At 47.3% G+C, this 27,441-nt stretch overlaps 1 protein-coding gene across 1 annotated transcript in view; it reads left to right on the forward strand.

Annotated features, from left to right (window-relative positions):
• Positions 1-26,108, forward strand: part of Sema4f (ssemaphorin 4F) — a 29,067-nt gene extending 2,959 nt beyond the window's left edge. Inside the window, exons 3-14 of the mRNA XM_057788520.1 lie at positions 829-888; positions 1,109-1,207; positions 5,964-6,057; positions 18,081-18,200; positions 18,304-18,455; positions 19,069-19,247; positions 19,445-19,592; positions 19,722-19,944; positions 20,081-20,190; positions 20,297-20,457; positions 23,670-23,728; positions 23,971-26,108. Of these exons, the coding sequence (XP_057644503.1) occupies positions 829-888; positions 1,109-1,207; positions 5,964-6,057; positions 18,081-18,200; positions 18,304-18,455; positions 19,069-19,247; positions 19,445-19,592; positions 19,722-19,944; positions 20,081-20,190; positions 20,297-20,457; positions 23,670-23,728; positions 23,971-24,584 (2,019 nt within the window). The 3' untranslated portion in view covers positions 24,585-26,108. The remainder of the gene's footprint in view (positions 1-828; positions 889-1,108; positions 1,208-5,963; positions 6,058-18,080; positions 18,201-18,303; positions 18,456-19,068; positions 19,248-19,444; positions 19,593-19,721; positions 19,945-20,080; positions 20,191-20,296; positions 20,458-23,669; positions 23,729-23,970) is intronic.
• The last annotated feature ends 1,333 nt before the right edge of the window (positions 26,109-27,441 follow it).

Below are 27,441 nucleotides of genomic sequence, written 5' to 3' on the forward strand. Positions count from 1 at the left end.
TTTTTGGTGAGTGACTGTGGTTGTATGGTTAAGACCATTACTGTGTGGAATAGAGGATGAAGCAGAGGACACCTTCTCAGGGTGTAAAGCCTTTGTCTGCCAGTCAGGGAGGGGATGATGGGAAGGGGGTCTTCCTACCTGTTTTGGCTGTGATGGGGAGACACGGTTGGGGGAGGTTTTGAGGGACGCATGATGATGGAGGAAGAGTACAAGGACATGTTTCACGTGGCAGTGGGCAGAGGTGTAACTGGAATGGTGATTTTCCAGGGAGTTTGCAGACGGTTTTCACGATGTATTTGTCATAGCTCTAGTGCATGTCCTAACATGGTGCACAAGTATGTAAATGGGTCCTGACAAAAAATTTCCTTGGACCAGCATTGAAAGTCACATATGTGACAAATTCTGATATATTGTGTTTCCTTAAAATGTGGTAGGAATTTGTTTAGTAGGTGATTGCTTAGCCTGGACAGAGTCCTGGATTTGATCTCCACCACCACATAAAATCTTGTGTGGTGGTGTATGGTGTATGGGTTCTGTGAGAGACAGGAGGATCAGAAGTTCAAGGTCGTCCTCGGCCCTACAAAGAGTTTGAGGCCAGCCTGGGCTGCTGAGACCCTGTCTCAAAAATAAGAGCGTGGTTTTGATTTCACAGTTGATTTCGTTACTCGTTAATGGGTGGGGTACTTCCAGTTTGAAAAGAAGTGCAGTGAGTGCTTGGAATCCTGGAAGTTTCCAGATTGTTGAGATTTGTAGAACCTTCTCTTCTTCCCCGACCTCAGTGTGCAGGGAGAAGGGAACCCGGGGAAAAGAATTCTTCTTCTTTCTCAGATTGACTGGATGGTGCCTGAGGCGCACAGACAGAACTGTAGGAAAAAAGGCAAGAAAGAGGTAGGTGTAAACCCACAGCCGTCCTGTGTGTCTGTGGGGGCCTTGGTCCAGCCCTGACTTCGGGTCATCCCGCAGTGGCACTCCTGTCCTGAAGGGTCCAGGCAAGGACCCAACGTCACACATCACCTGTACTTCCCCATACCACAGCTGCCTCTAACTGTCCCAGTCCTCCCTCATCCCCACGGCTTCTGATTCTCTCTAACCATCTCTGACCCCCCAGGACGAATGTCACAATTTTATCCAGATTCTCGCCATTGCCAATGCCTCTCACCTCTTCACTTGTGGCACCTTCGCCTTTGATCCGAAGTGCGGGGTTATTGTGAGTGACAGGGGCAGAAGGGGAGGGAGAGGGAGCCTGCAGCAGTGTGAGTTACTTGGGGGTGGTGGGTGGGAAGGTGGGAAGGGCTTTTTTGTGAGTGACCGTGCTGGGCATGGTTAAGACAACCACTGTGTAAGATAAGTATTGGTGGGGCCTCGGGGGTAGAGGATGCCCTCGTAATGGACGGGAAAGGCTGCTTGTCTGTAGCGGGTAGAGTATGCTAAGTGTAAAACCATGCTGTGAGACAGGGAATGGAGTTCGGGTTGTTGGGAATTGGTTGGGCTGGGGATGGGACCACTCCAAGAGATACTTCAGAAGCCAGACACTTGTGTTTCTTTGCCCACTAAGTGCTTTGGCCCAGCAGCGGAGCCCGACTCCTCGTCAGAACAGCTCAATTTCTCTTCTCCCACAGCATGACTCCTCATCTTCTGGCATCCTCTGCCAACCCCACTCTCTACAGTGTGTGACTCTCATGACCTCTGATGTCATCACCATGTAATGCGGTCCCAGCTGGCTCTGTGCTCTTGACATTGCCTTTGGCATGAGCCACTCTGTCAACCACATTTTCTTCAAGATCTTGTTTACTGGGGAAGGCCTGTGGACTTTCCCACCCTCCAACCCGGGAAGCCTTGGTGTGATATATTGTTGATGATATCTAGTCTAGTCACAGCTGCAAGTTTGGAACTCTGACCTTTCTCTGTTCATTGTACAGTGGTCACCACTGGTCTTCTGGTCACAGATTTGTGACTCAGTCCTGGGGTAAATAAAAAACTCCATGTCCTTTGCACACAGGCTGTGAGCGTATTTCTTTCTTGACTCTGATTCTGAACTGCAGATAGTGACTGGATGGTTCTGCAGTCTGCAGTAATACAGTGATCCGCTTGGGCCTAGGCAGTATACATCTCCAAAAACCTCTGTTCAGGGGCACCCTCCTGTCTCTCTCTGGCTTGGGATGGATTCCGTCAGTACCCAGAGCTTTCCTCAGGGCTAGCTGGCCTTGTTGAATTCTTTCCATATGCTCTTCACAAAAAAGGTGATTCTCTCACTCTGGGATGGCTTATTAGTTCTGGATGGTGTTTGCAAACCTCTGTATTCTAGCAATCAATATTGGGGGTTTAGGTCTTTACAATTCTCACCAGGCCCACAGGTAGCAGAGCTGTTTTTCCTACTCTGCTCAGGCATAGGGATCCCAGAGGCCTGACTACCAGAGTCAGGGATTGTGCATAGTCCGATCATCCCAGCTCATCTCCTTTAGCTTTTCTTTCTTCCTGGGATCTCTGAGTTAGACCCCAATGGGTCCTAGTCAACACACCAAGATGGAAAATGTTCTGGCCATGCCTGGGGTTATCGGTATGACTTGGGCCCCATTCATTCTTGAGAGATGTCAGCCAGGGTTCTGTGCCCTACCAGTTCATCTCACCAGATCAGTGTTTTCTCTGAAGCCATCTCTCTCACAGGCTCATGAGATGAGGGGCCATTCTTTGGAGGGGGAGATTAGCTCTGTTAGCCCCCTCCAAGCTCTATCCCAAGCCTGCTCTGTAGACATTTCGAACACCCTCTGCTGCTTTTACCTGTCCTATTCTGCTTGACTACGTCCTTGCTTTACCCATAGTGCTGAACCTCCCATGCCCCAACTTGATGATATTGAGGCTGTGGATAGCTGTTTCCTGAAAGCTTTGATCTGGACGCAGCTCACCCAGTGATGGGCATGGGGAAATCAAGGTTCTAAGGAAGCCCTGGATCTACCAGTTTTAGCAATGAGGTGCTAGCTTTCAGTTCCAGCTTCCATCGTGCATTGGAAGAAGATACTTGCATGTGACTTGTTGAGGGAACTCCAGCCATTCATAGAGCAGAAAAATATTAAGTAATGATCACCAGAAAAGCAATGGCCATTCACTCTGTTGTGGGCTTGGGTTACTTATGTTCACAATTAAGCTTAATTTTATCACCGTATCATGGTATTCAGGTATGTTTTGTTTCTATTTTATAAGCAAGGAAACTGATATTCAGAGAAATTAGATACCATGGCTAAGATTATGTAGCTAGCAGAGACAGAGCCAATATTTGAACCTGGGCTAGTATAGATATGTTCTACAACCTTGTCCTTGTGTCCAGCCTGCAACCCAGGGGGCTTCATCTGGCTTCCGTCTCTTGTAGCATCTGACATGGTTCATGCATCTTGGGTCCTTAATATGCCTTCTCTTTTCTTTGGACAAGCCCAAAAGACCAACCATAACTTCACTGCTCAGAGAGAGACTTCTTATCCATCCCCAGATTTAGCTTTAGGAACTTGCCTTCACTGCAGCTGATAGAGACTGGCTGCTGACGTGATGAAGAATCTCCACATACAAACAGAGAAAATCAGCGAGATGATCTTCCATTTTCACAGCCCAGTTCAAGGTCATTTTGAACAGAGGACAATGAGAAGCTGTTTCTTAGCAGGTGGCTCACATTCTCAAAGGTTAGAAGGTTAGATAGTAGGATAATGGCACTGGGGAAAACTGGGAGAGGGCTAGTCCTGACATGTTGGGTTTTAAGAAACTGACAAACTTTGTGAGAAAGCCCACTGGCCAGTGGAAATATGAACTCGATTTGGAGGACATGGGGCTCACTGGAGAGCATCAGTCTCAGAGGGTCTGGCTGATGGTTTAAACAGAAAGGCTGGAAACAGAGGGACGAATGGGATATTTGAATGATATGTTAGAAAGACTACAGATGGATCCTAAGGATATACATGGGGGGGGCGCTAGACAAAGAAGGAGCTAGAGAAACAAATATCAAATGGGAAGGATTCCAGGAAGATACAGTCTCAAGAGCCAAGGAATGGAATGTTTCAAGGAAATGAACTGAACATGCCAACTGATACATAGAGATTGAAGCGGGTGGGGATCAGGAAAAGGCCTGTCTTTTTGGTCTTTGCTGAAAAGAAAGAGAGCAGTTGTAGGGACAGAGATAGGAAAACAGTTTGTTTTCCAGACATAATAGGTGATTTTTTTTGGAACGAAGATAATTTTGAGAAGCAGTAGAAAATTAATAGTTTGGGTTAGAGTTTGTATTTCAGGCAATATAGTGGTATATTATTTGTATTTTAATAAATAAATTCAACCTGAAAACCAGAAAATCAAAGCAACCAAGCCACTAGAGAAGTCTTACCTCTACCAAAGCTGGGTGACCGTAAACTAAGCAGCCGGAGCCTCTCTCTCCTCTCATTTTATATTCCCTCTCTGACTGGGATTAAAGGTGTGTGATTCCCTACTAGTACAGGGAATAAAGGAGGAGGCCACTGAGCCAACAATGGCCTCCTCCAACACACCGCCACCTGCATTTGTTTCTGCATTGATCTTTTGTAGCCCAGGGAATCCTTGAACTCACAGAAATCCATCTGCCTCTGTGCGTCACCATTACCTGACCTCTAGTGGCTTTATCTTTGCCTCTGCTCTTCAGACAAGATTTATTTATTAAAATACAAACAATATACCACTACAAGGCAATGATGGGTTGTATGTGTGTGTGTGTGCACGCGTGCACAGATGTGTGCAATTCTCAAAAATTGATGTGAAGTAAATATGGAGGTAAATTGGGGGTGGATCTGTTCCACATGGGGTAAAGAGTAGCTCAGGTGAGAGGGAAGAAAAGCAGCCCCAGTTGGTGCTCACTGCACTCCAGGAGGGGCAGAGCACTTTGATAGTGCAGAACCACCATCTTTCTCCTCAGACAAGGATCTTCTCATTACCACACACTTGGAGTGCTGGGGTCTTCCATTCCAATATCTTCTTCCGGAGAAGCCATCAGGTTACGTCGCGTTTTTACCAGACTTCTTTAAGAATTATATCAGCACACTCAAACCTTGTTTGCCATCTGCAGCAAAGAGAGGAGCAATGCGAATAGTCGGAACGTAGCAGCATTAAGCTTAGGATCTGTCTTTACTGCACACCTCTGACTAGCATCAGAACAATCAAGCTGCTGCCACCGTGGGCGTCTACTTGAGTTTGCGAGCTAGTGACAGCATGCCTGGCATGCCCATGTCATAACTTTGATCTGAAGCCAACTACAGTAATGTTCCTCTGAGTCCTAGTGAAACCGTTCATTTCCACTTCTAGGTGTTAGCTGGACCCTCTCTTAGTGCTCTAGGCTAGACTAAGATCACTTGTGACTGGCCCTGATGGCATTCTTCCGTCTGTCACCTCCACCCCTCTGGAGGTCTCTGGGAGAAGACAGTCCTTGCCTAGCAAGCCCTCAGAGCATCATCTGAGCTTTGGGTCATTCTTCATTGGCTTTACAGTTTCCTTCTCTGCTTGGATGTGGGACCCTGACCCATCCTCCTTGAGGAAGAATGATACTTTGTTTTCTCTAAGTTCCCAGGCTTTAGCTGATTTCTGTGACTTCTGCTTTTCCTTGCCCTTCCTCAGAGCTCCAACCCTCAAAAGGCTGTCTGCTCCCTTCCATCTCTCTGGCTCTAGCACATCCAGGTAGTTACAAACTCCAGAATTTCTGAGGAGAGACCTATGACCGGCCTCGTGGTATTTTCTAGGGCTGTTCTAGGTATGCCTTCATGAGGAAGTGTGGGGGATGGGTCTTAGGGCAAAGTGGAGGAACGCAGAGAAAATGAGCGGGTAAAGTGACTGGGTATGGGGGTGAGAGTGGGGAGAGGGGGTGAATGGAAATGGCCTTTTCCTCCATTTGATCTGTTTCATTCTCACCATGAACCTTCCCCATGAACCCTAAACCACCTGCCCCACCCCCTTCTGGTCTGTAGGATGTGTCCAGTTTCCAGCAGGTTGAAAGACTTGAGAGTGGCCGGGGGAAATGTCCTTTTGAGCCAGCTCAACGGTCAGCAGCTGTAATGGCTGGTGAGTGGGGAGAGACAAGAACCGGTGATTCTGGCCCTAACGACCTCCTTCCCCACCCTTGCCGCTTGAGTTTCTGTGTCTTGTCTTCCCTTGGAATGTCTACTACACTCACGTCTCCCTTGAGCCTTTCCTGATGGCCCCTGAGTACCTGTGACTGCTCTGTGTCCCCACAGGATACTATTCCCCCAGGCTCCTCTCCAGAGAATGTGGCCCCCCCGCGCTTGCAGTGTGATTGCTTTTTTTGTGGACCCCGTTTTCTTCTCTTACAGCATCCCCACCCCGCCCTGTTTGTAAGAGGAATTGACTGTAGTGCATATTGTAAAACATCCAGAAAGAGCATGATTTAGAATAGCACCATCCAAATGATCTTTATGTGATAACCGAAATGACCTGGATCTTTGTCTGATTTGGTAGCCACTGGCTACCCTGGCTGTTAAGCCCTTGAAATGTGACTACTGCAACGGAATGAGGAAATTTTAAATTAAGTTGAATTCAATTTGGTGTAAATGGCCCCATGCGTCTTGAGGCGATCACTTAATGTACTTCTAGAATATCTCTGCTTCGAAAACCACTGCCGGTGTTTTAGGATATTCCTTTCCAGCTTAAATGTGTCCACACACCCGCATACCCTTACACGCGGTTCGTCGGCTTGTCCTTTGTTTTCAGAGGAACGGCTATTTTTCAGTTCCTTTCATTGCCTCCTTTGAGGCAACCTGCAATTGTTCAAGTGCGGACCCCGCCCAAACTTCTTTTGGAGAATGACGAATTCATCGGCATAGAGAACAGATTGCTTTTGTACTACATAACCCTTTTTTTAGGGGAGGTTACCCCATGTAGACTCTCCACAGTCAGAGAAAAGCCAGCTGTCTCCTTCTGACAGTGCAGAACAAGCAGGGACAGAATAGAATCTTAGGTGTACGATGTAGTATTTAAACCACTTAACTTCCAGTTTGAATATAATTTTGAACTTTGCCATGTAACTTTAGTTTGTAGAACGTTCTATGATTTTTAATTATTTTTTGTTATTTTGAGACAAAGTAACATGTAGTCCAGGCTAGCCTCAAGCTCTCTATGTAGCCAGAGGTGAGCCTGAGCTCCTGATCCTCCTGTCTCCACCTTTGAAGGCTGGAAGGAGAGGTATGTATCCGCCTTAGTGACAGTGGTGACAGAACCCAGGCGTTGTGTGTGCTCGGCAAGCCCTCTACTGACTGAGCTGTCCCCAGCCTCCGAAAGTACTTTGTGAAGACATTTTTAAAGTAATTATTCCATTAGCTTGCTTGCTTGTTTGTTTATTTATTTATTTATTTATTTATTTATTTATTTATTTATGGTTCTTTGAGGCAGGGTTTTACTACGTAGCTCCGTCCTGGAACTCACTTTGTAAACTAGGCTAGCCTTGAACTCAAAGAGACTCACCTGCCTCTAACTTCCAAGTGCTAGGGTTAAAGGTATGTGCCACTATGCCCAGCTGTGAAGACAGGTTTTTTTTTTTTTTTTTTTTGGTTTTTCGAGACAGGGTTTCTCTGTGGCTTTGGAGCCTGTCCTGGAACTAGCTCTGTAGACCAGGCTGGTCTCGAACTCACAGAGATCCGCCTGCCTCTGCCTCCCGAGTGCTGGGATTAAAGGCATGCGCCACCATCTCCCGGCTTGAAGACAGTTTTTAATGGCATTATACTCTTCATCTTCTGAGAATACTGTAAGTTGATTAAATAATTTCAAGTTGTTGTTATTCTATGCTTCCTTCAAAGTTTTTAGTGTTATCCATATTGCTATAGTGAACACGTATGTGCATATGTTTGTCCTCGGTTTTGCTCATCTCAGGATTCCTAGAAATGGATTACCACGTCAAAGGGTGTGAGATTTTCTGGCTCATTAGCAGATGCTAATTGAATTTTAGATGGGGTGTACCAATTCACACCCTAAGCCAGCAGTGTATGAGGGTGTCTTTTTTCTCACATTAATTTTGCCATAATATATTGTTGTCATTTAAGAAAATCTATGCTAATCTGAGACTGAAAGTGGTACTTGGTTTTAATTTGTGTTTCTTTAACTGACAGTGAAGTTGAACTTTTTTTTTTAATGTTATAGTTCTTATTTTTCTTGGGTAAATTCCCAGTTGAGATAGGGCACTAGTACTCCAACTCACACCTTTTCCTCTGTGGGGTGTGCGCGTGTGTGTGTGTTTGTGTGAGTGTGCGTGCATGTGTGTGTGTGTATGTGTCTCTGTGTGTGCATGTGTGTCTGTGTGTGTGTGCATGTGTGTGTCTCTGTGTGTGCATGTGTATGATTTCTTTGTTTTATTTTATGTGTATGAGTGCTTTGCCTACGTGTGTGCCAGTGAGACATGTTCATGCCTGTTGTCTTCAGAGGTCAGAAGAGGGGATCAAACCCCGTGGAACTGGAGTTATCGCTGATTGTGGGCAACCATGTGCCTGCTTAGAATTGAACCTGGGACATCATGAAGAACAGCAAGTGCTCTTAACCACTGAACCATCTTTTCAGCCCTGATTTTTATTTTATTTTATTTTTGAGACAGAGTATTTCTATGCATCCCTGACTGTTCTGGAACTTACCATGTAGATTAGGCTGGCCTCAAACTCACAGAGCTCTGCCTGACTCTGCCTTCCTAGACTGTGATTCAAGACTTGTAGCTCCACACTTGGCTTCAGATTTTTATATTTTTTAAAGCTTAGTTGGTGTGAGTGGGCTCAAAGTCAGTGTACCTTTCCCAGCTGGTTAATCACGGATCACAGTTCTTCTTTCTTGCTGATACTTGTTGCCAAGGTTATCATAAAATATATTTTTACTTAAATTTTTGGACTCTTCATAAAAATTTTATTGCTTATTCCTTCCTTTCTTTCTTCCTCCCTCTATCTCCTCCTCCTCCTCCTCTTCCTCCTCCTCCTCCTCTTCTTCTTCTCTTCTCTTTTCTTTTCTTTTCTTTTCTTTTCTTTTCTTTTCTTTTCTTTTTTTTTGAGACAGGGTTTCTATGTGTAGCCCTGGCTGTTTTGGAATTCACTTTGTAGACCATGCTGTCATTGAACCCAGAGATCACCATGCTTCTGTTTCCTGAGTGCTTGCATTAAAGGCTGCCCTAACTACACCTGGCTTATTAATTTATTTTTGAGACAGGGTCTCACTATGTGGACCAGGCTGGTCTTGAACTCACAGAACTCTACATGCTTCTGGATTTAGACTGCTGGGATTAAAAGTGTGCACCACCATGCCAGCTTGTATAATATTTTATATAAAACAAAAGTTGAGACTTGGGCTACATATGTGAATTTTTGTTCCTTATGTAGAAGTTTATTTTTAGGAAAAGTCTTAAAAGATAAACAGATTAAATCACTCTCCAGTAATGTGGTTGGTGATTCTGTGTTTGAAAGCAAGCAGAGATCTGAGAAGCTACAGCATCCAGACATCATGGTTATCACCATCTAGTGTTGGAATCGATGAGACCTTGTTTGTACTAGTTCATGTTTGAATAAAATAGTTCAGTCAATATTTTTCTTGGCTCTGAACTGGTTGCTGGGGTCATTAAGAAGGATTTCTGAGTTGTAGCTGTTGTAAACATTGCTAGAGTCTGCGGAATTGGTACCAAGACAAGAAACATGAAGGAGGAACACGAAGTGTGCTTTCTTCAGAGCAATATTCCTTAAGCATGTGTGAGTCTCTGGAGAGCTTCTTTGTTTCGGCAGGAAGAAAATTCATATTAGGACATAGCTTAAGGAGGCAAGCTTCATTTTAAATTTATTTTATTGATTGAAAGCTATTATTTTATTATTATTTAATTAAAAATTCTTATCTAAAGTCCAATTTGATTTGTATTTTTCCTTTCCTTTTCTTCTTTCCTTCTTTCTTTTTTTTTCTCACCATGTATCATTTGCTGGCATGGACCTGGCTAAGTAGATTAGAATGGCCTTGAACTTGTAGGGATCTCAGCCTGCCTTTGCCTCCCAAGTGCTGAGATTAAAGATGTACACCACCCTGGGTCCTGATTGCATTTTGATTGGCATTTCTCCTGGAGATGTCAAACAGCTTGTCTTGTTACTGGTACTTGTATTTCTTTTTGGGTAAACCTAATAATTCTAGGGTTTGTTATTGTCGTTATTGTTTTTTTAGACAGGTCTCTTTGTTGCTCAGGCTGGCTGTGATCTAGTCATCTTGCCTCAGTCTCTTGAGTGCTGAGATAGCAGACATAGGCCACCATGTCTAGCTGCAAGTTCAATTTCGAAATATGACATTTATCTGTACTGTAGTCAGATAAAATTAGCAAAATCATCTCAGTGTCTTCATTTGTGATACTTATTCTAGGAAAAATGTGACTATTTTGGCAATCGATTCACATTAGCCTGAACTTATTGGTGAGTCCTTGGCAGTTCCCTTGTTTTAGGCGTGCTCTTTGAAGGCTGGCTTCCGCCCAAAAGCCTCTTCTCATCCACACGGTCGTGATCTCAGCCAGCCCCATGGCTTCTTCCTCCACCACATTCTGAGGGCTCCTGGTTCCGTACCTGCCTCCCAGACCTTACCTGGATGGAGAACATCATCCAGCTGCCTTTCAGACAGCTGTGCTTAAGTGTCCACAAGAATCACAACCATCACGCCTCGACATTAGCTCATCATATTCATCTGCTCACCCACCAGCCTTCTCCCTGGTCTCAGAGACCACTACTCACCCAGGCATCCACACTGGAGCCAGCAGCCCATTGCCTTTGGTCTTTCCTACAGCATTTTGAGTCAGGTTTCTGTGACAGTGACCCGAAGCTTTTGCTACTGCTTTTTTTTTGTTTGTTTTGTTTTGTTTTTTGTTTTTCGAGACAGGTTTTCTCTGTAGCTATGGAGCTTGTCCTGGAACTAGCTCTTACAGACCAGGCTGGCCTCGAACTCACAAAGATCCGCCTGTCTCTGCCTCCCAAGTGCTGGGATTAAAGGCGTGCTCCACCACCGCCCGGCCCTTTTTTTTTTTTTTTTTTAAAGCTGCCCAGTACCTTTTCTTTTATGGACTCCAGGATCATCCCTGCTGGTGGTAATGCTTCTGCCAAGAAGTCCTGAAAGTGTTCAGGTGTACAGTTGCCGCCAACATCTTAGGTCAAATCCAACCTCTTCAATCCCCTTCTGCTCCTGGACAACCAAGCATACACTGAAACATGGCAGGCATAGGATCCCGTATGCCCATAGAGAGCAATGAGGGGTAAACACGGGATCTCTGTCCAGTTGTGTCTTACAAATAGATTGCCGAAGAAAGGGATCCCGGTGACCTAATTCTTAGATAAGGAAGTGGAAAACGTTTGATAGAATCGAAGCTGTCCATCTTGAAAGACTGTCTGGCCAGCAGAATGTGGTAGCATAGGCCTGTCATCCTGGCACTAGGGAGAAGGAGGATGTGGGAGATCAAGAGTTCAAAGCCAGTCTCAGCCACATAATGAGTTCTAGGCCAGATTGGGTATCATGAGACCATGTCAAAAGAGGAACAGAAAGAAAGGAACAGAAGGAAGGAAGGAGGGAGTCTGATCTTAAGAAGGAAAACTAGAGCACGTTCATAATCTTTTTTAAAAAACAGATAATCCCTAGTGCTAATTTCCTATAAAAGTGAGCATTTTGAGAGGACCTGGAGTTCAAGGCCATCCTAGACTTCAAAAGGAGGTAGTGTGTTGTTTATTTTTAAATTATTTTAGATTTATTTTATTTTGTGTGTGTGAGTGTTTGTCCTGAATGTATATCTGTGTACAGTGTGCTTGCTTGGTGTTCACAGAGGCTAGAAAAGGGCATTAGGTCCCCTGAAACCGAGCCACCATGGGGGTGCTGGGAATCAAACCCAAGCTTTTTGTGAGATCAGCAACTGCTCTTTACCACGGAGCCATCTCTCCAGCCTCCCAAATGCAAATTTGAAATCCGATGGTGTAATGGATACTTGCTGCTGGATGCACAACCTAGCCTGTTAATTTTAGGGTGGCTGATCCTTCTGAGACCTGTGTCCACAGGCCACCTGGACAAGCAGGGACCTGTTACAGATACAGTTATATGTTTTATTCAGCTGTGAGTCCTCATCTTTTGTGGCTTTCAATATCTTTTTAATTTCCTTTTTTCTATTTTGGAAATGAAAGTGTGTTAATTTCTGGGTTATAAAAGTAAAAGGTGATAACTTCAAAAAAATCAACAATGACTACAAAAGTATAAAGCATTTCTTTTTTTAAAAAAGATACTACCCAGGTGTAGAGGTATATACCTTTAGTTCAGGCTCTTGGAAGGTGGAGGCAGGAAAGTCAAGGTTGTCCTTCCCTGCATGGGAAGTGTGAGGCTAGCTTGGGTTACATGAGATGCTGTCTCAACCCTTTCTACCCCTTCCCCCAGAGGAAAACAGTCAGAGTAGGAAGGTGGTTTAAACTGGGAATCCCAGCACTTGGGGGTTATATCAGGAGAATCAAAAGTTCAATACCATCCCAGGAAGATTCTTTTTCAAAAAACCCAACGCAAAGCAATTTTTCTAATAACATTGGTCAGAAACAAACATCATAAGCACTGTAGTTGTACCATCTTTAACAATCTGTCTGAAGCCGGGCGGTGGTGGCGCACGCCTTTAATCCCAGCACTTGGGAGGCAGAGGCAGGTGGATCTCTGTGAGTTCGAGACCAGCCTGGTCTACAAGAGCTAGTTCCAGGACAGGCTCCAAAACCACAGAGAAACCCTGTCTCGAAAAACCAAAAAAAAAAAAAAAAAAAAAAAAAAAAACCAATCTGTCTGAAGACCATATACATACATACATACACATGCATGCACACATGCATGCATACACACACTATGTGTGGTGTGGTGTGTGCACACATCTGTTTGAGTGCCGGTGCGTGTGAGTGTGGAGGCCACCAGAGCATGCCAGAAGTCCTACTCTGTTACTCCGCTTTGTCCCCTTGAGGCAGGGTCTGTCACTGAATCTGGGGCTAAGGTCAGCAAGCTCCTGTGATCCTACTGTTTCTGTCCCACTTGGTGCTGGGACTACAGGCTCGCATACAATCATGCTAGCTTTTTATGTGGGTGCCAGGGACCTGAACTCAGGTCCTCATGCTTGCGCAGATGTGCTCTTATCCGCTGAGTGCTCCCCCCAGCTCCTCTCTATGGATATATTTAAATATGTTTTATAAAAATAGGACTGAATTATCCCCAGTGTTGTTTTCTAATCAGCTTTTTCATTAACCTCTACGTAGTACTGTGGTCATTGTGCCGTGGTCATTTCTTCACTCTCTTTTGCATTTTAGCTTTTATTGTCATTTGTTTTGGTGCTGAGGTTAGATTCCAGGGCTTTTGCAAGCATCTTACTGCAGAGTTCTACCCCCAGACCACAGGCTCTTTTGGTTTTGTTGTTGTTTGTTTTTGTTTGTTTGTTTGTTTTTGAGATTGAGTCTCACTATATAGCTCTGGCTGCTCTGGAACTCCTTATGTAGATCAGGCTGGCTTTGAAACCCCCTTGGCTCTGCTGGGGTTAAAGAATGCACCACTATGCCTTGCCTTCAGCCTCTTGAGACAGGGTCTAACTCTATAGCCCAGGCTGACCTGAGTACCTAATACTCTTACTTAAACTTCCTAAGTGTTGCCTGCATCACTGGACTGGCTGTGTATTTGAATGTTTACTTGATTGAGCCATTCAGCAATAATTGACGGAACAGTTACACGTTTATGAATATTTTACTACATTAAGGTTGCAGTTCTGTCACACCGAAATTAAGAAAGCCTTGGAGAATCTAGACTCTAATGACTGTATGACCTCCTGTGGACATGGTCTTCATGCCTGTGTGGTTGATGTCCCTTCTGTGTTTATCAGAGACCATGGTGAGCCCATTGATTCTCCCAAAGCACCTGGATACCTGCTACTTCCATTCCTGTTCCCAGAGTGTCTGTCCCTTCTTCGGTGGCTTAGTGTCAGTGACACTCTTCTATTCCACCCTGAGCGGAGGTCTCTGCGCTTGCAGGTTCCAGTGTTGCTAACTATATAGGGTATTGATCCCTTAGAGCGTTTGGGGACCATTTGCCTCCAGGGACAGCTAGGCTTTTGCGTGCGTATCTGTGGTTCTTCCCCATTAATGTTTTATCACCTTGATCCCTAAAGACATGCTCTCTAAATATGCACACCTGTCCCCTTTTATCCTCTACTCCCAGGGCAGTCATGGCCCAGCTTCTGCCAGAGTTTTGGTTTTAGAGCCTTCTGTGTATGGTGTTCTTGGGACCACTTTTCTTTTTTCTTTCTGAGATAGGGTTTCTCTATGTAGCCCTGTCTGTTCTGGAACTTGCTTTGTTAACTAGGTTAGCCTTGAACTCAGAGATCCACCTACTTCTGCCTCCCACGTGCTGGGGTTAAAGGTGGTGTCATCACATGACTAGGGACCCTTTTTCAATTATCTTTTCTGTGTCAGTTCTCTCTCCACCTACTACCTTGTAAGTCCAGAGAGTTGGGCCATATCGGGTTCCATTTGTTGCTGGGACCTACAACTAACTTTTGAGTTTTCTTTTCTCTACTTCTCTGGGAAGGATTGGGGTGTCACTTGACAGCTGCCCCTCCTCTACTAGCAGCAAGTCCAGCATATGTCACTGAAGTTTCACAAGGAGCTGTAACTGGTTGTATGGAATGCCTGCCACGTGTCAGACTCTAGCTAGGGCTCTGTGGTTGTTATCTAGAATCTGCATTAATTCTGAGTAGAGGTGGCTTTCTCTCTATTCTGCATTTGAAGAATCTGGGATTTAGGAAAGTTGGTTTGCCCAAGATCCTATTATCTAGTAGGTAGTTCAAACCGAAATCTTCTGAGGTTGAAACCCTTTCTGAAATCTCAAGTAGTGAAATCATTTCCCCTTCTTATCTCTACCCCACAAGGTTTTCAACCCACATGTCTCCCAGGCTTCCTGGCTGTTTTTCAGTCTGCGTTGAGTACTGTGTCAAGGCTGGGTATCTGGCCACTGATAACAGCAAATAGCCTTTCTGGAGCATCTGCGACCTAGGGTGTCTGACTTCCTTCTGTGTGACCCTGCCCTCCTGCATCCCCTGGCTAGCACAAGCCCCTTCAAGCCCTTGCTCAAGTATCTCCTCCTTCTGTGTGACCCTGCCCATCCCCCTATCCCCCTGCATCCCCTGGCTAGCACAAACCCCTTCAAGCCCTTCTCAAGTATCTCCTCCTTCTGCATGACCCTGCCTTCCTGCATCCCCTGGCTAGCACAAGCCCCTTCAAGCCCTTGCTAAAGTTTCTGCCTTGCTTCTCCTGGCTCTCTGCTCTGACCCCTTAGCTGCCCGCAGAATCCTCTCCTTTAAAAGGTGGTGTTCCCAAGGGCATTCCTACTGGGGCCTAAACATGATGTGCACTGAGTCCCAGGTGCTGGCTCTGGCTGTGTTTCCCGGACCTTTCTTAATCGCCTTCTGGAATCTCTGATCTGTTTTGAAAGCCCCTTTGTCTTAGCATGTCCAGAAGTGAATGTCCTTCCTCTCCAGCCACCTTCTTCATGGCTCTTCCTCTAGTGTTCCCTGTCCTGGGTACTTATGGGTGATAAGCCATAGAGAAATTATCTTAGTTTATTCTTTCATTTCTCTTATCTCAATTCATGCTCATATATTACTAACATACTCTACCTTAGGAATATCTCCTTTATTCTCTCTGCCTTGTTCAGGACTTCCACTCTTCTTGAACTGGGTGAATGGTTCTTTGTTGCCGTTACTCCTCTTCTGCCTCCTCTCTTTCTGTCTTTTGTTTTCTCCTTATTCCCCTTTCCCATTTCCTCCTTCTACTTCCTCCTCCTTTTCTCTTTTTTAAACATAAAAATCACTTTCTTTCAATGAATTCACAAGTAAAAACATCACACGGTGAATTTAATGTAGGAATGGTTTCTTCTCCCTCTCTTTTTCTATTTTCATTTTATGTGAATGTGTGTTTTGCATGGAAGATTGGGTACTACATGCCCGTAGTACCCAAGGAGGCCAGAAGAGGGTGTTGGATCCTCCGAGTCTAGAGTCCAAGGATGACTGTGTGAGCCTCCATGTGGGTGTTGGAAATCAAATACAGGTCCTTTGTAAGAGCAGCCTGTGCTCTTAATGGCTGAACCATCTTCGTTGTTGCTGTTTTGTTTTTGAGACAGGGTCTCTCTGTGGAACCCTGGCTGTCCTAGAACTTGATATGTAGACCACGCCGGCTTCGAATGCACAGAGATGTGTCTGCATGGCTTTGAGAGCACTGTGACAAAAGGCATACACTACCATGGCTTCCTTCTTTTCATTGACAGCAGCTTGTTTTGTAGTCCAGGCTGGGCTCCAGTTTGTCACCCTCTTGTCAGCCTCCCGACTGCTGGGAGTACAGATCCACACCACCAGGACTAGATTGTCGTCAATGTCATTGTTGCCGTTGTCATCACTATGGGTTCTAACCCAGTACCTCGGCTTTATTAGGTCAATGCTCTACCGTCAAGCTACACCTCCAGCCCTCGGTATCTTCTTAACAACCACAAATTGATTGTTACTCTCCCCATTAAAAAAAAATCTGTAAGGCGGGTGGTGGCCATGGTGGCGCACCCCTTTAATCCCAGCACTCGGGAGGCAGAGGCAGGCGGATCTCTGTGAGTTCGAGGCCAGCCTGGTCTACAAGAGCTAGTTCCATGACAGGAACCAAAAAGCTACGGAGAAACCCTGTCTCAAAAAAAAAAAAACAAAAAACAAAAAAAAAAAACCTCTGTAGTTCTATTCTTCTGTGAGGGATAAAGACTACTTTTCCTGGCGTGGCAGAGCACACTTCACAAATAGGGTACATCTCCATGCCTCTGGCCTCACCTCTGCGCACGTGCTTGACCCAGAAGCCTCTGCCCCTCTGGGCATCAGCCACCATGCTCCTTAGGCCCGAAAATGGCTCCTCTATTCACGTCTCTCCCATCTTTCTCCTTGAAGTGCTCTAAGTGGCAACCTTTATTCTTCAGAGGTGCTGTGGGGCTGTCTGGGGATACAGCTCAGTTGGTAGAGCACTTGCTTGGCTTATGCAGGGTGCTGGTTTCAATGCCTGGTACTTCCCTGCCACCCTAGGTAGATATGGCTGGATCACCCACTGAGCCCACCTCCATCCACTAGTTCAAGACTCTGGTCTCTGGACATGTGCTCGTCTGCCTCTCCCCAGTGGGAGTCTGTGGGGACAGTGATGTGTTCAGCACCGTGCCTTGTGCACAGTAGCTGATGGGCTCTTGCCACCTTGCTTTCTCCAGACTGCCCTTGGTGCTTGAGACCTCGCAGATGCCCATGACTTTCTTTTGCCCTCAGCCACTTTCTTACTCCTGTGTCTGGGCTTTGCCCGTGTTACTCATGGTGACAGAGCTGTCGGTCTCCTCGGAACCAAAGCGTCTGTGGTCTCTTCATTCCCTTACCACTACTACCCTGGAGTGCTCGCAGCCGTTTCGGGACGGGGACGGAGGAAGAGCCCACTCTTCTGTTGTGCCCGCTGCCTGGAGCTTCTTCTCATCAAACTGGGCTGGCATTTCCCAAAGTGACCCTGAGCTGCTTGCATCAGAGTAACCCCTGCTTGTTTGAAATGTCCCGATTTTACAGTTAGTCACTGGGCCTGAGGACACTTTCCCTGTGATCAAGTCTGCAAGCAATTCCCGTGGCTCTTTAGTTGGGAATTGTCCCAGACTAGCATACTCAGCGGCTTTTGGAAAAAAACACAGGTTCCCTGACTGCTCCATCGTGGACAACTTGAGCAAAGCAAATGCCTCCTCTTGGGGAGTCTCAGGACAGTCAGCTTATCACCAGGTTACCGCAGCGCCCCCCAGCGCCCCCTAGAGAGGCCTTTCTGCTTTTGTTGTACCGTACAGTCTCTGGCAGTTCCTCAGTGTGGGCTTCCTACTACAGCGCTTCCTTCCCCATTTTTTGTAAGGCAGGTGCTCCCCTGTGGTGACATTTGGTGGGTGCTCAGTCGAGTGTGTTGCTGCTCTGCTTTGTCCCATGCTCTGCCTGTGACCGCTTCTGCTTCTGGGTGTGTGTCTCTGACAGCCGGTCTCCTCCCTGTCGCCCACAGGGGGCGTCCTCTACACTGCCACTGTGAAAAACTTCCTGGGCACAGAGCCGATCATCTCCCGAGCCGTGGGTCGTGCTGAGGACTGGATTCGAACAGAGACCTTGTCATCCTGGCTTAATGGTGGGGAGAGGGACAGGGCCGCCTGCGGCACAGGTGGGGGGGAGGGGAGGCTGGGTAGCCCCAGGCTCTGTCTGTGAAGATCTGAGGTCACTGGTTTCTTCAGCCCCAGCCTTTGTCGCTGCTATGGTCCTGAGCCCGGCTGAGTGGGGGGATGAAGGTGGAGATGATGAAATTTTCTTCTTCTTCACGGAGACCTCCCGAGTGCTGAACTCCTATGAGCGCATCAAGGTCCCGCGGGTGGCCCGAGTGTGTGCGGTGAGCTCTCTGTCCTGGCTGTGTGTCATCTACTGGCGTTTGTCCTTCTGTCTTCTCCTCTCTGGGTCTGCTTTGCCTCTCTCCTCTGCTCTGTTCTCTACCTAGGCTTCTTTCATCGGAGCTTGCGGAATGTGAGGGAGAGTCTCCATCTCCACCCTCACACTTACCCTTGTGACACACTGTCTACACAGGAGGTTGGTTTACATTAGAAGTTCAAGGCAGGAGCTAATGATGGTCCCAGGTTCAAGTCCTGCCGCACCACTTCCTGCCTCTGTGATCTAGTTTACTCTTTAGCAACTTTGAAACACATATATAGAATTACGTGACAACTGATGTCAACCTGTAAGTGTTTGGGGAGTACGTGAGGTCACAGTTCTTTGTCAGTACTCATCTGGCATTGTCTCTGTCGCTGTTATCACAATCCTGTCTGCCTCTGCATCTCATTACCCCCGGCTTCTCAGGCTATATGTCTGTTCTTCCACCTCTGTATGTCCGTCTTCTCATCTGTCCATGTGCACTGTGAAGTCAGGGAGGAAACTAGAAGGTTGACCTACACACGTTTTGCCTAATATTGATCTTCTGAAGAGTGTTTCTCATATTCTTGTTACCCCAGGGGGACCTAGGGGGCCGGAAGACCCTTCAACAGAGATGGACAACATTTCTAAAGGCCGACCTGCTGTGTCCAGGGCCTGAGCATGGCCAGGCCTCCGGGGTCCTGCAGGATATGACAGAGCTCCGACCTCAGCCAGGAGTGGGGACTCCCGTCTTCTACGGCATCTTTTCCTCTCAGTGGTGAGGGGGATCCTGGTGCGGGTGAGAGTGACGGGGCGGGAGGTCTGCGGAGTTGGTGTGGTCACTGCCGGCGGACTCTCTTTCCCTCAGCTGCATGGCTCCCGTGTGTTTCTCGGGGAGGACCTCATTTGATAAGGCATGAGTTGCTGTCACCTAGCCCTCTCCAGATACCTGGCTCCAATCTGTGACTCCTCCAGGGAAGGAGCTGCCATCTCTGCTGTGTGTGCCTTCCGACCCCAAGATATTCGGGCAGTGCTGAATGGTCCCTTTAGAGAGTTAAAGCATGACTGCAACAGGGGACTGCCTGTCATGGACAACGAGGTGCCCCAGCCCAGACCTGGAGAGGTGAGAGCATGGGGCATGTCTTCATCTCAGGCCTGATTTTTGCCATCACAAAGGACAAGCGTCATGCTAAACGTCCCTGACACTCCCTGTTCCCTGAGACACACTGTCACCCAGACCTGTCTCTTTTAGTGTCTCACCAACAACATGAAACTCCAACAGTTTGGGTCCTCACTCTCCCTGCCTGACCGAGTGCTCACCTTCATCAGAGACCACCCGCTCATGGACAGGCCCGTGTTTCCAGCTGATGGCCGCCCCCTGCTGGTCACTACAGATACAGCCTATCTCAGAGTTGTGGCCCACAGGGTGACCAGCCTCTCAGGGAAAGAATATGATGTGCTCTTCCTGGGGACAGGTATATCTAAACATCAAACATGTTCTCTGCATAGTGCATACGGTCATTACAGAGAGGTCCCCTGTGATGTACTGGAATCAGAGCCGCAGGCACAGGGCCAACCGTGCCATTTTCTTGCCCTTTGCCTGCCTTCTAGAGGATGGACACATCCACCGAGCTGTGCGCATCGGAGCTCAGCTCAGCGTCCTGGAAGATCTGGCCTTGTTCCCAGAGCCACAGCCGGTTGAGAGCATGAAACTGTACCATGTGAGTTGTGAATCAGAGGAGCCGGGGGGAGAACGGAGTCTGTGGCCAGCTCATGGTCCGGCCTGGAAAATGTAGCACATTTTCTCTCCTGGCTCCATTTCTGTAGGGTTGGCTCCTGGTGGGCTCCCCTACCGAGGTAACACAAGTGAACACCAGCAACTGCGGCCGTCTCCAGAGCTGCTCCGAGTGTATCCTGGCCCAGGACCCTGTGTGTGCCTGGAGCTTCCGGCTTGATGCTTGTGTGGCCCATGCAGGGGAGCACCGCGGGTGAGTGGGGCTGCTTTGCTTTGGTCTTGTGCCTGCCCTCCGTGGCTCCGCCCCTCCCATATGCCTGTCTCATCTGCTAATGCCACCCTGTGTGTGTGCCTTCTTCTTGTTTAGTGTCTGCATCACTTGCCCTTCCCTCTGCCAGCTCATATTAGCTCATCCGTCTGTCTGTCTGTCCGTCTGTCTGTCTGTCTGATGCTGCCTAATTAATGCTAGGCCTGCCCTGACGTGGGAATGAGTCCATGTCAGCTGGTGACGACATCTCTCGGTTTTCAGCCTGCTAGCTGCTCTCACACAGCCCGCCCTTGCCCTTCCTCTCCTAGCTGGAGTTTCTCCCTCTTGCCTTCTTTGGTCTCCTCTCACCCTACTGATTGCTGTCTCCTCCTCCAGCTGCTGAACACCGATATTCCTCAGGGTTTAGTCCTAGATTCTTCTTTTACACTCCACTGAGGTGATTTCGTTCCTGTGATTGTCACAGACATGTCTGAAGCAGAGCTGCAGTGTAGCAGGCTCTCTGTTTGGGGTCACCAATCAGCTCCCATGTCAGGACATGGAGCTTTTTTATCAGTTATGAGTGCTCGACTTCAGCTTATGCTTGCCCCTCCAGCTCCTATAACTTAACCCGTTTCTCTTCATCTATGTTTTGCCTTAGGGTTTCTTTTTCCTTTCTTTCTTTCTTTCTTTCTTTCTTTCTTTCTTTCTTTCTTTCTTTCTTTCTTTCTTTCTTTCTTTCTTTCTTTCTTAATGTCCTACTTTCCCTGCTTCCCTTGTCTGTCTGTCTGGTGGTCACCTGACTTCTGGCTCCAGACATGTCCCTCTCTTTCTCCCTTTCTCTCTCCTCCTCCTTCTTTCTTGAGCCCAGATATCTCCTCCTACTTATTTTCACCACTCACCCCTCTCCTGCCTAGCCATCAGCTGTTCAGCATTTTATTAGACCAATCAGGTGCCTTAGGCAGACAAGGTGAATCAAACGAAACACATCCTTACATCATTAAACAAATGCAGCACAAACAAACGAAACACATCTTTACACAGTTAAAGCATCCACAGCGTAAACAAATGTGATATATCTCTACACAGTTAAAATAACACCCCACAGCCCTGCAGAACTCCCCTGCAAACCCATACTTCGTACTCCCCGACAGTGCTTCGTAAGCAGCTCAGACACAGCCGTTCTTAAGCAAGCACTCTGGATTCCCTCACTTGCACATCTCAGTAGGAGGACTGCCATCCCTTCAGGTGCTCGCAGCAAACGCTGCGCACATTGGACTGCGACTGATACCAACTCCGGTTCCAGGGTGTATCATTGCTCTACCGGCTTCCTCCACCTCCATGGCCACCAAGCTCGTGTCACTTCTTTATGTGTCCATACGATGCATTGTGATGGAAATGTGAACACGCGTGTTTGTGTATGCTGTGTGTGTGATGTGTATTTGTATATGTGTGCTATATATATGAGTACCAGCAAGTTTATGTTATTTCCACAACACGTGTGTGTGACTCACAGGACAACCTCGAGTTCTGGTCTTTACCTCCCAGTCTGTCTCCTCTTCCTCAGTCAGCAGAGGGCACTTTATCCACTGAGCCGGCCTCCACCCGGCCACTTCTCAGTGGGCTGCTCTTCCACCTCCTCATTGACCTTCTCTTGCTCATTTTGGCTCTCCCACCCATTTGCCTCTCAGCAGTGACCTTCAAATATGCCATATGAAAATAAATCCTGACATCCCACTCACCCTGAGTATTTCAGGCTGGCTTTCTATCTCATAAAGATGATCCTGAAAATATTTCATCCTTGGGGATTTTAAGCATATTCCACAGTAGAGAGACTGCTATGATGAATTTCCATGTGCCTATCCCTCCCACCATTGTTGCCTGGCCAATCCTGTGTTTTTAATAACTTCACTCTCAGTTGTTTTGAAGCAAATCTTAGATATCATATTACTTTATCCATGAAACTTTGAGTATCTCTAACATCCAAGGGCACTTTCAAAGGGTGTTGGTGGGTGTTGGAGGGATGGCTCAACAGTTAAGAGCATGACTGTTCTTCTAGAAGACTCTGGTTCAGTTCTCAGCACCTACATGATGGCCCACAGTTCCGGGGCTTCTGTGCCCCCTTCTGGCCTGTCAGGGCATAGCACAAATGTAGGGCATTTTGAGGGGAAAAAAGCCATAGACGCTGCCTGATGACTCCTGAGATCGTCTTCTGACCTCCCTGTGTACGTACACATGTGCATGTTCATTTGTGTGCACACACAAACACATGCATATACACATGCAAAATAAATAGCCATGTTACATAATGATACATAATACTACTCTAGCCATACCCAATCATTAATTTCTTAGTGTTATCAAATATCATGCCAATATTTCAATTTTCTCATTTGCATATACTTAAAACAGCCTGTATAAGTCAAGATTCAAATAATACCATCAATCCTGATAGGCTTATAGGTATCATGAGTGTCTTTCAATTTGAAGAAAATTGAGTACTACAGTCCACTCCATATAATCAGGCTAGAACTCATTCTATGTAACCTGAACTGGCCTCAAATTCATAGTGATCTCTCCTGCTTCATCCTCTCGCACGCTGAGATTATAGGCATCATGATTCATACTTGATTCAAACCTAGGGTCTGCACATGCTAGGCAGGCATTCTCCCCGAGCTAAATTCTCAGCTGTTAATTTTTAATATTGATTCCTTCAATGAAATAAATTTTTTTTGGCCTGCTGTTTGCAAAATCCTTTTTCAAAGTAAGGCTGAGATTTTCTGTTCTGAAGCCCTGCTGTGCACCACCAGTCTGGCCCCACGCCCAGTCTTTTACCTGGGGTTTAAGCTTAAGTCCTCATTGCACAACCAGTGCCCCCACTGGCTGAGTCACCTCCCTGGACCACTCAGGTTTAAATATAGAAATCTTGCAGTTAGGACAGCCAGTCTCGCTTCTTAGGACACTTCTCTTCCTCTTCGGGCAGACCCACCAAGCATCTTTCCAACAGATTGCAGGAATATGTATAGAACTGGGCAGGACAAGCACCTCAAGGGACGTAAGGGGAATTAAGGAAAGATATGGTGGTGGGGTGACTGACTCCAGGGGTGACTTTTATGATGGGGGCTGTGTAGTAAGTAAGGAGTACCGTGGTACCGTGAGGCTCTGAGGAGGATGCAGGCGCGTGTGAACTCCAGAGTTACCATATGTTCTCTTCTTTGTAGGATGGTCCAAGACATAGAGTCAGCCGATGTCTCGTCTTTGTGTCCGAAAGAGCCTGGAGGTTTGTATGGCTCACAGAAATGTGGGTGGGATACACAGAAAGGGCGAGGAAGTTGTTCACTTTTGACTTAATCGAAAAGCTTGGACCCATGAAGGCATGAGATTCAGAGATCCAGGGCCGTCCCCTCTTTGAGAAACCCTTTTTGGCAAAGTCCCTACAACTCCATCTCGTATCTGACATCTTTCCGTATGCCCCCTCATCCTGGTAACCTCATGTCTTTTGCCTGTGCCTTCTCTCCGCAGAACACCCGGTAGTGTTTGAAGTTCCAGTGGCTACCAAGGGCCATGTGGTCCTGCCATGTTCCCCCAGCTCTGCCTGGGCATCATGTGTCTGGCACCAGCCCAGTGGAGTAACTGCACTCACCCCCCGAAGGGATGGGCTAGAGGTTGTGGTGACCCCAGGGGCCATGGGTGCTTATGCCTGTGAGTGTCAGGAGGGTGGAGCGGCCCGTGTGGTAGCTGCTTACAGCTTGGTGTGGGGCAGCCAGCAGGGACCCTCAAACCGGGCCCACACAGTGGTAGGGGCTGGACTGGTTGGCTTTCTCCTGGGGGTTCTTGTGGCATCCCTCACTCTCCTCCTGATTGGTCGCCGTCAGCAGCGTCGGCGTCAGAGGGAACTTCTGGCTAGAGACAAAGTGGGCTTAGACCTGGGGGCCCCGGCTTCCGGAACTACAAGCTATAGCCAAGACCCTCCCTCCCCTTCTCCTGAAGATGAACGGCTGCCCCTGGCCCTGGCCAAGAGGGGCAGTGGTTTTGGTGGCTTCCCTCCACCCTTTCTGCTTGACTCTTGCTCGAGCCCTGCCCACATCCGGCTCACAGGGGCTCCTCTAGCCACCTGTGATGAGACATCCATCTAGGGCCAGGAAAATGACTGCTAGTCCATGAGCAGTCACCGGAACTAGCAGCTACCAAGACCAGGGTTATTGGACCTGGGAGAGGATCATGGCTGCTCAGTTGTCTTGGAGTCTGTGTGATCACCTGGACATCAGTGTCTGTCCTCTAGACTCGGACGAACTGAGGGCCAGACCTTTGCCTGAGTCCTATGAGAGACCGATCCCTGTGACCCTTCTGCCATGGCCTCCTATCTTGGGCCCATCAGTTGGGGATGGAGCAAGGATCTATCTCAGACTTGCTTTCTGGTGGTTCCCAGATAGAAGGAAGCACCACAGAGGTAGCTGGGGCTGGTGTGCACTGCATCCTTGTGGTGGCTGTATGATTTTCCAGATTGCTGACTCTGGGGAGTGCATGATCCCTTGACCGCCTTGAGGTCTCTCCCATCTCAGTTTCCCGTTGTTCCTGGAAGAGTGTGTGTCTGTACACTGGTGTGCCTAGAAGGCCTGTCCACGTGTGCATGAATGGCAGGGCCAGTGCCTAGGTGCTTTTGGGGGGTGAGAGGGGAAGGTTGGAATGGGGGACACTGCCCATACAATTTTACCCTCTGTAGCCAGTGAGGGAAACCACACCCCAATCACCCCACAGAGCTTCTCTAACTTCGAGCAAAGTTCCCAAAGTGACCTTCTGGGTGGGAAGGGCAGCAGGACACGTGGCCCCCATCCCTCTCCTTGTCTTTACCCTCTGGCTGCCACCACTGCCATTGCCACTGCTGCACTTTCCCCAGCTAGAGTGGAGGCTGAGCCCTCTTTCCCTGGCTCCCATTTAAAATTAACTTCATGACATTCTAAGGACTGGGGGATGATGAAGGAAATGTGTGTCGGGATACACACAGGTTAAAGGTGGCTTTCACCCTTGCCCTAAGATAGGAGTCCCCTGGCTGGGGTCCACGGACTCCCAGAAATGGTATGCAAAGTGTTTGTCCATGTGTGTCTGTTTTTTGGAGTAAAATGGCTTTCATCAGAGCTTAAGGCCTTAATGAGGTAAAAAGATGAGTGCCCATAGTCGCCACATGGGCTGTGTGCTGGAGGTGCTGCTCCGTGGCAGCTCCTCCCTGCCCCGCTGCCTGTAGCAGCTCCTCCCTGCCCTGCTGCCTGTGGTCAGTCCCTGGACACGTTGCTGCTGGAGATCCGACATCTCTCCGGTCATCGGAAGCTAGGCTCTGCACGGCTTGAAGACACCGTCACCTTGTTTCTTGCTTGTACTCCCAGTGTGCTCTGCTTCTGCTCAGTCCCGGTCTTGGCCTGTGAATGTGACTCATCAATCCCTGGTAAGGGACCTCAGACTCCAGTGGTGACACAGTCCTTTCCAGATAACATTTTCTGCTCCACCTTCCTTGACAGCAGCCTGTGAACTACTCAAGAGTCCCCTAGGTTTGGAGTTAGCAGTGGGTTTGTGTGGGATCTGTGGCACGTACTTTAATGTAGGGATTGGATTATTCATCTGTAAAGTGGGGATATACCTACCTCAGGGATGCTGCAAGGAGCAAATGAGGAAATGTGTAAACAATAAAGCATTACCTATAGCAGTAGATGTTGTTGTTATTGTAACTTACTTTATTATACCATCATAGCTTAACCACTTGACAACCATGACAGGTGCAGTCACTGTGATCCCCACGCAGTGGGATGTAGTAAGAGTGGCTGTGGGCTGTGTTCCTGGCGCCCGGCCGCCCACATGGCTAGCTTTATCCGAAATAATTACGCGGAAACTGTATTCTTTTAAACACTGCTTGGCCCATTAGTTTTAACCTCTTATTAGCCAGCTCTTACATATTGATCTAACCCATTTTTAATATTTTGTGTAGCACCATGAGGTGGCTTGCCAGGGAAGATCTTAACCTGCGTCTGTGTTGGGTGGGAGAATCATGGCGACTGACTGACTCTGCTTCTTTCTCCCAGCATTCTGTTCTGTCTACTCCGCCTACCTAATTTTCTGTCCTATCAAAGGCCAAGCAGTTTCTTTATTAATTAACCAATGAAAGCAACAGATAGATACAAGACCCACCTCCATCAGTGGGAGTTGGGCCATCCTTTCACAGATGTCTGGTCTTGGTCCATCTCTGGATGGGTCTTAGCCTCTCATGTCTAGGCTTTATTCAAATCCGTGATTTGTTTATTTTTAATGATGTATATATGTGCATGTCAATGTATACGTATGTGAATGCGGTACCTCCAGAGGCCAGAAGAGGGCACTGGATCCCTGCAGCTAAAGTTATAGGCACTTGTGAGGTGGTTGATGTGGGTGCTAGGAACTGAACTCAGGCCTTCTGAAAGAATAGCAAGTGCTTTAATTGTTCAGCCATCTTTCTAGTCCTCTAATCTTAAACATTTTGAGCAGTGTTTATAGCCAAAGTTTCCTTTTGCTAGACCAGGGGCCAGACATCATTGTTGCTTCTCTGTGGAAGGGGCAAATGTTGTAGGAGGCCACTTGTTTGTCCCTGGCTACCCAGACCATGAAATAATCACACAGAAACTATATTATTTGCAATACTGTTTGGCTAATAGCTTAAGCATATTGCTAGCTAGGTCTTATATCTTTGGTTAGCCCATTTCTATTAATCTATGTATCACTACATGGCTGTGGCTTACCAACAAGGTTCCATCCAGTGTCTGTCTCTGGCGGGGCTACATGGCTTCTCGTAATTCTGCCTTTTTTTCTCCCAGTGTTCAGTTTAGTTTTCCCTGCCTAGCTCTACTTTACCTATCACAGGCCAAGCGAGCTTCTTTATTCATTAACCAATAAAAGCAACACATATACAGAATGACTTCCCACACCAAGCAAATGTACTAAGTCTTTGTGCTATTCTAGTTTCAAGATGGA

Source organism: Chionomys nivalis, chromosome 1, assembly GCF_950005125.1.
Source record: "Chionomys nivalis chromosome 1, mChiNiv1.1, whole genome shotgun sequence".
NCBI lineage: Eukaryota > Metazoa > Chordata > Mammalia > Rodentia > Cricetidae > Chionomys > Chionomys nivalis.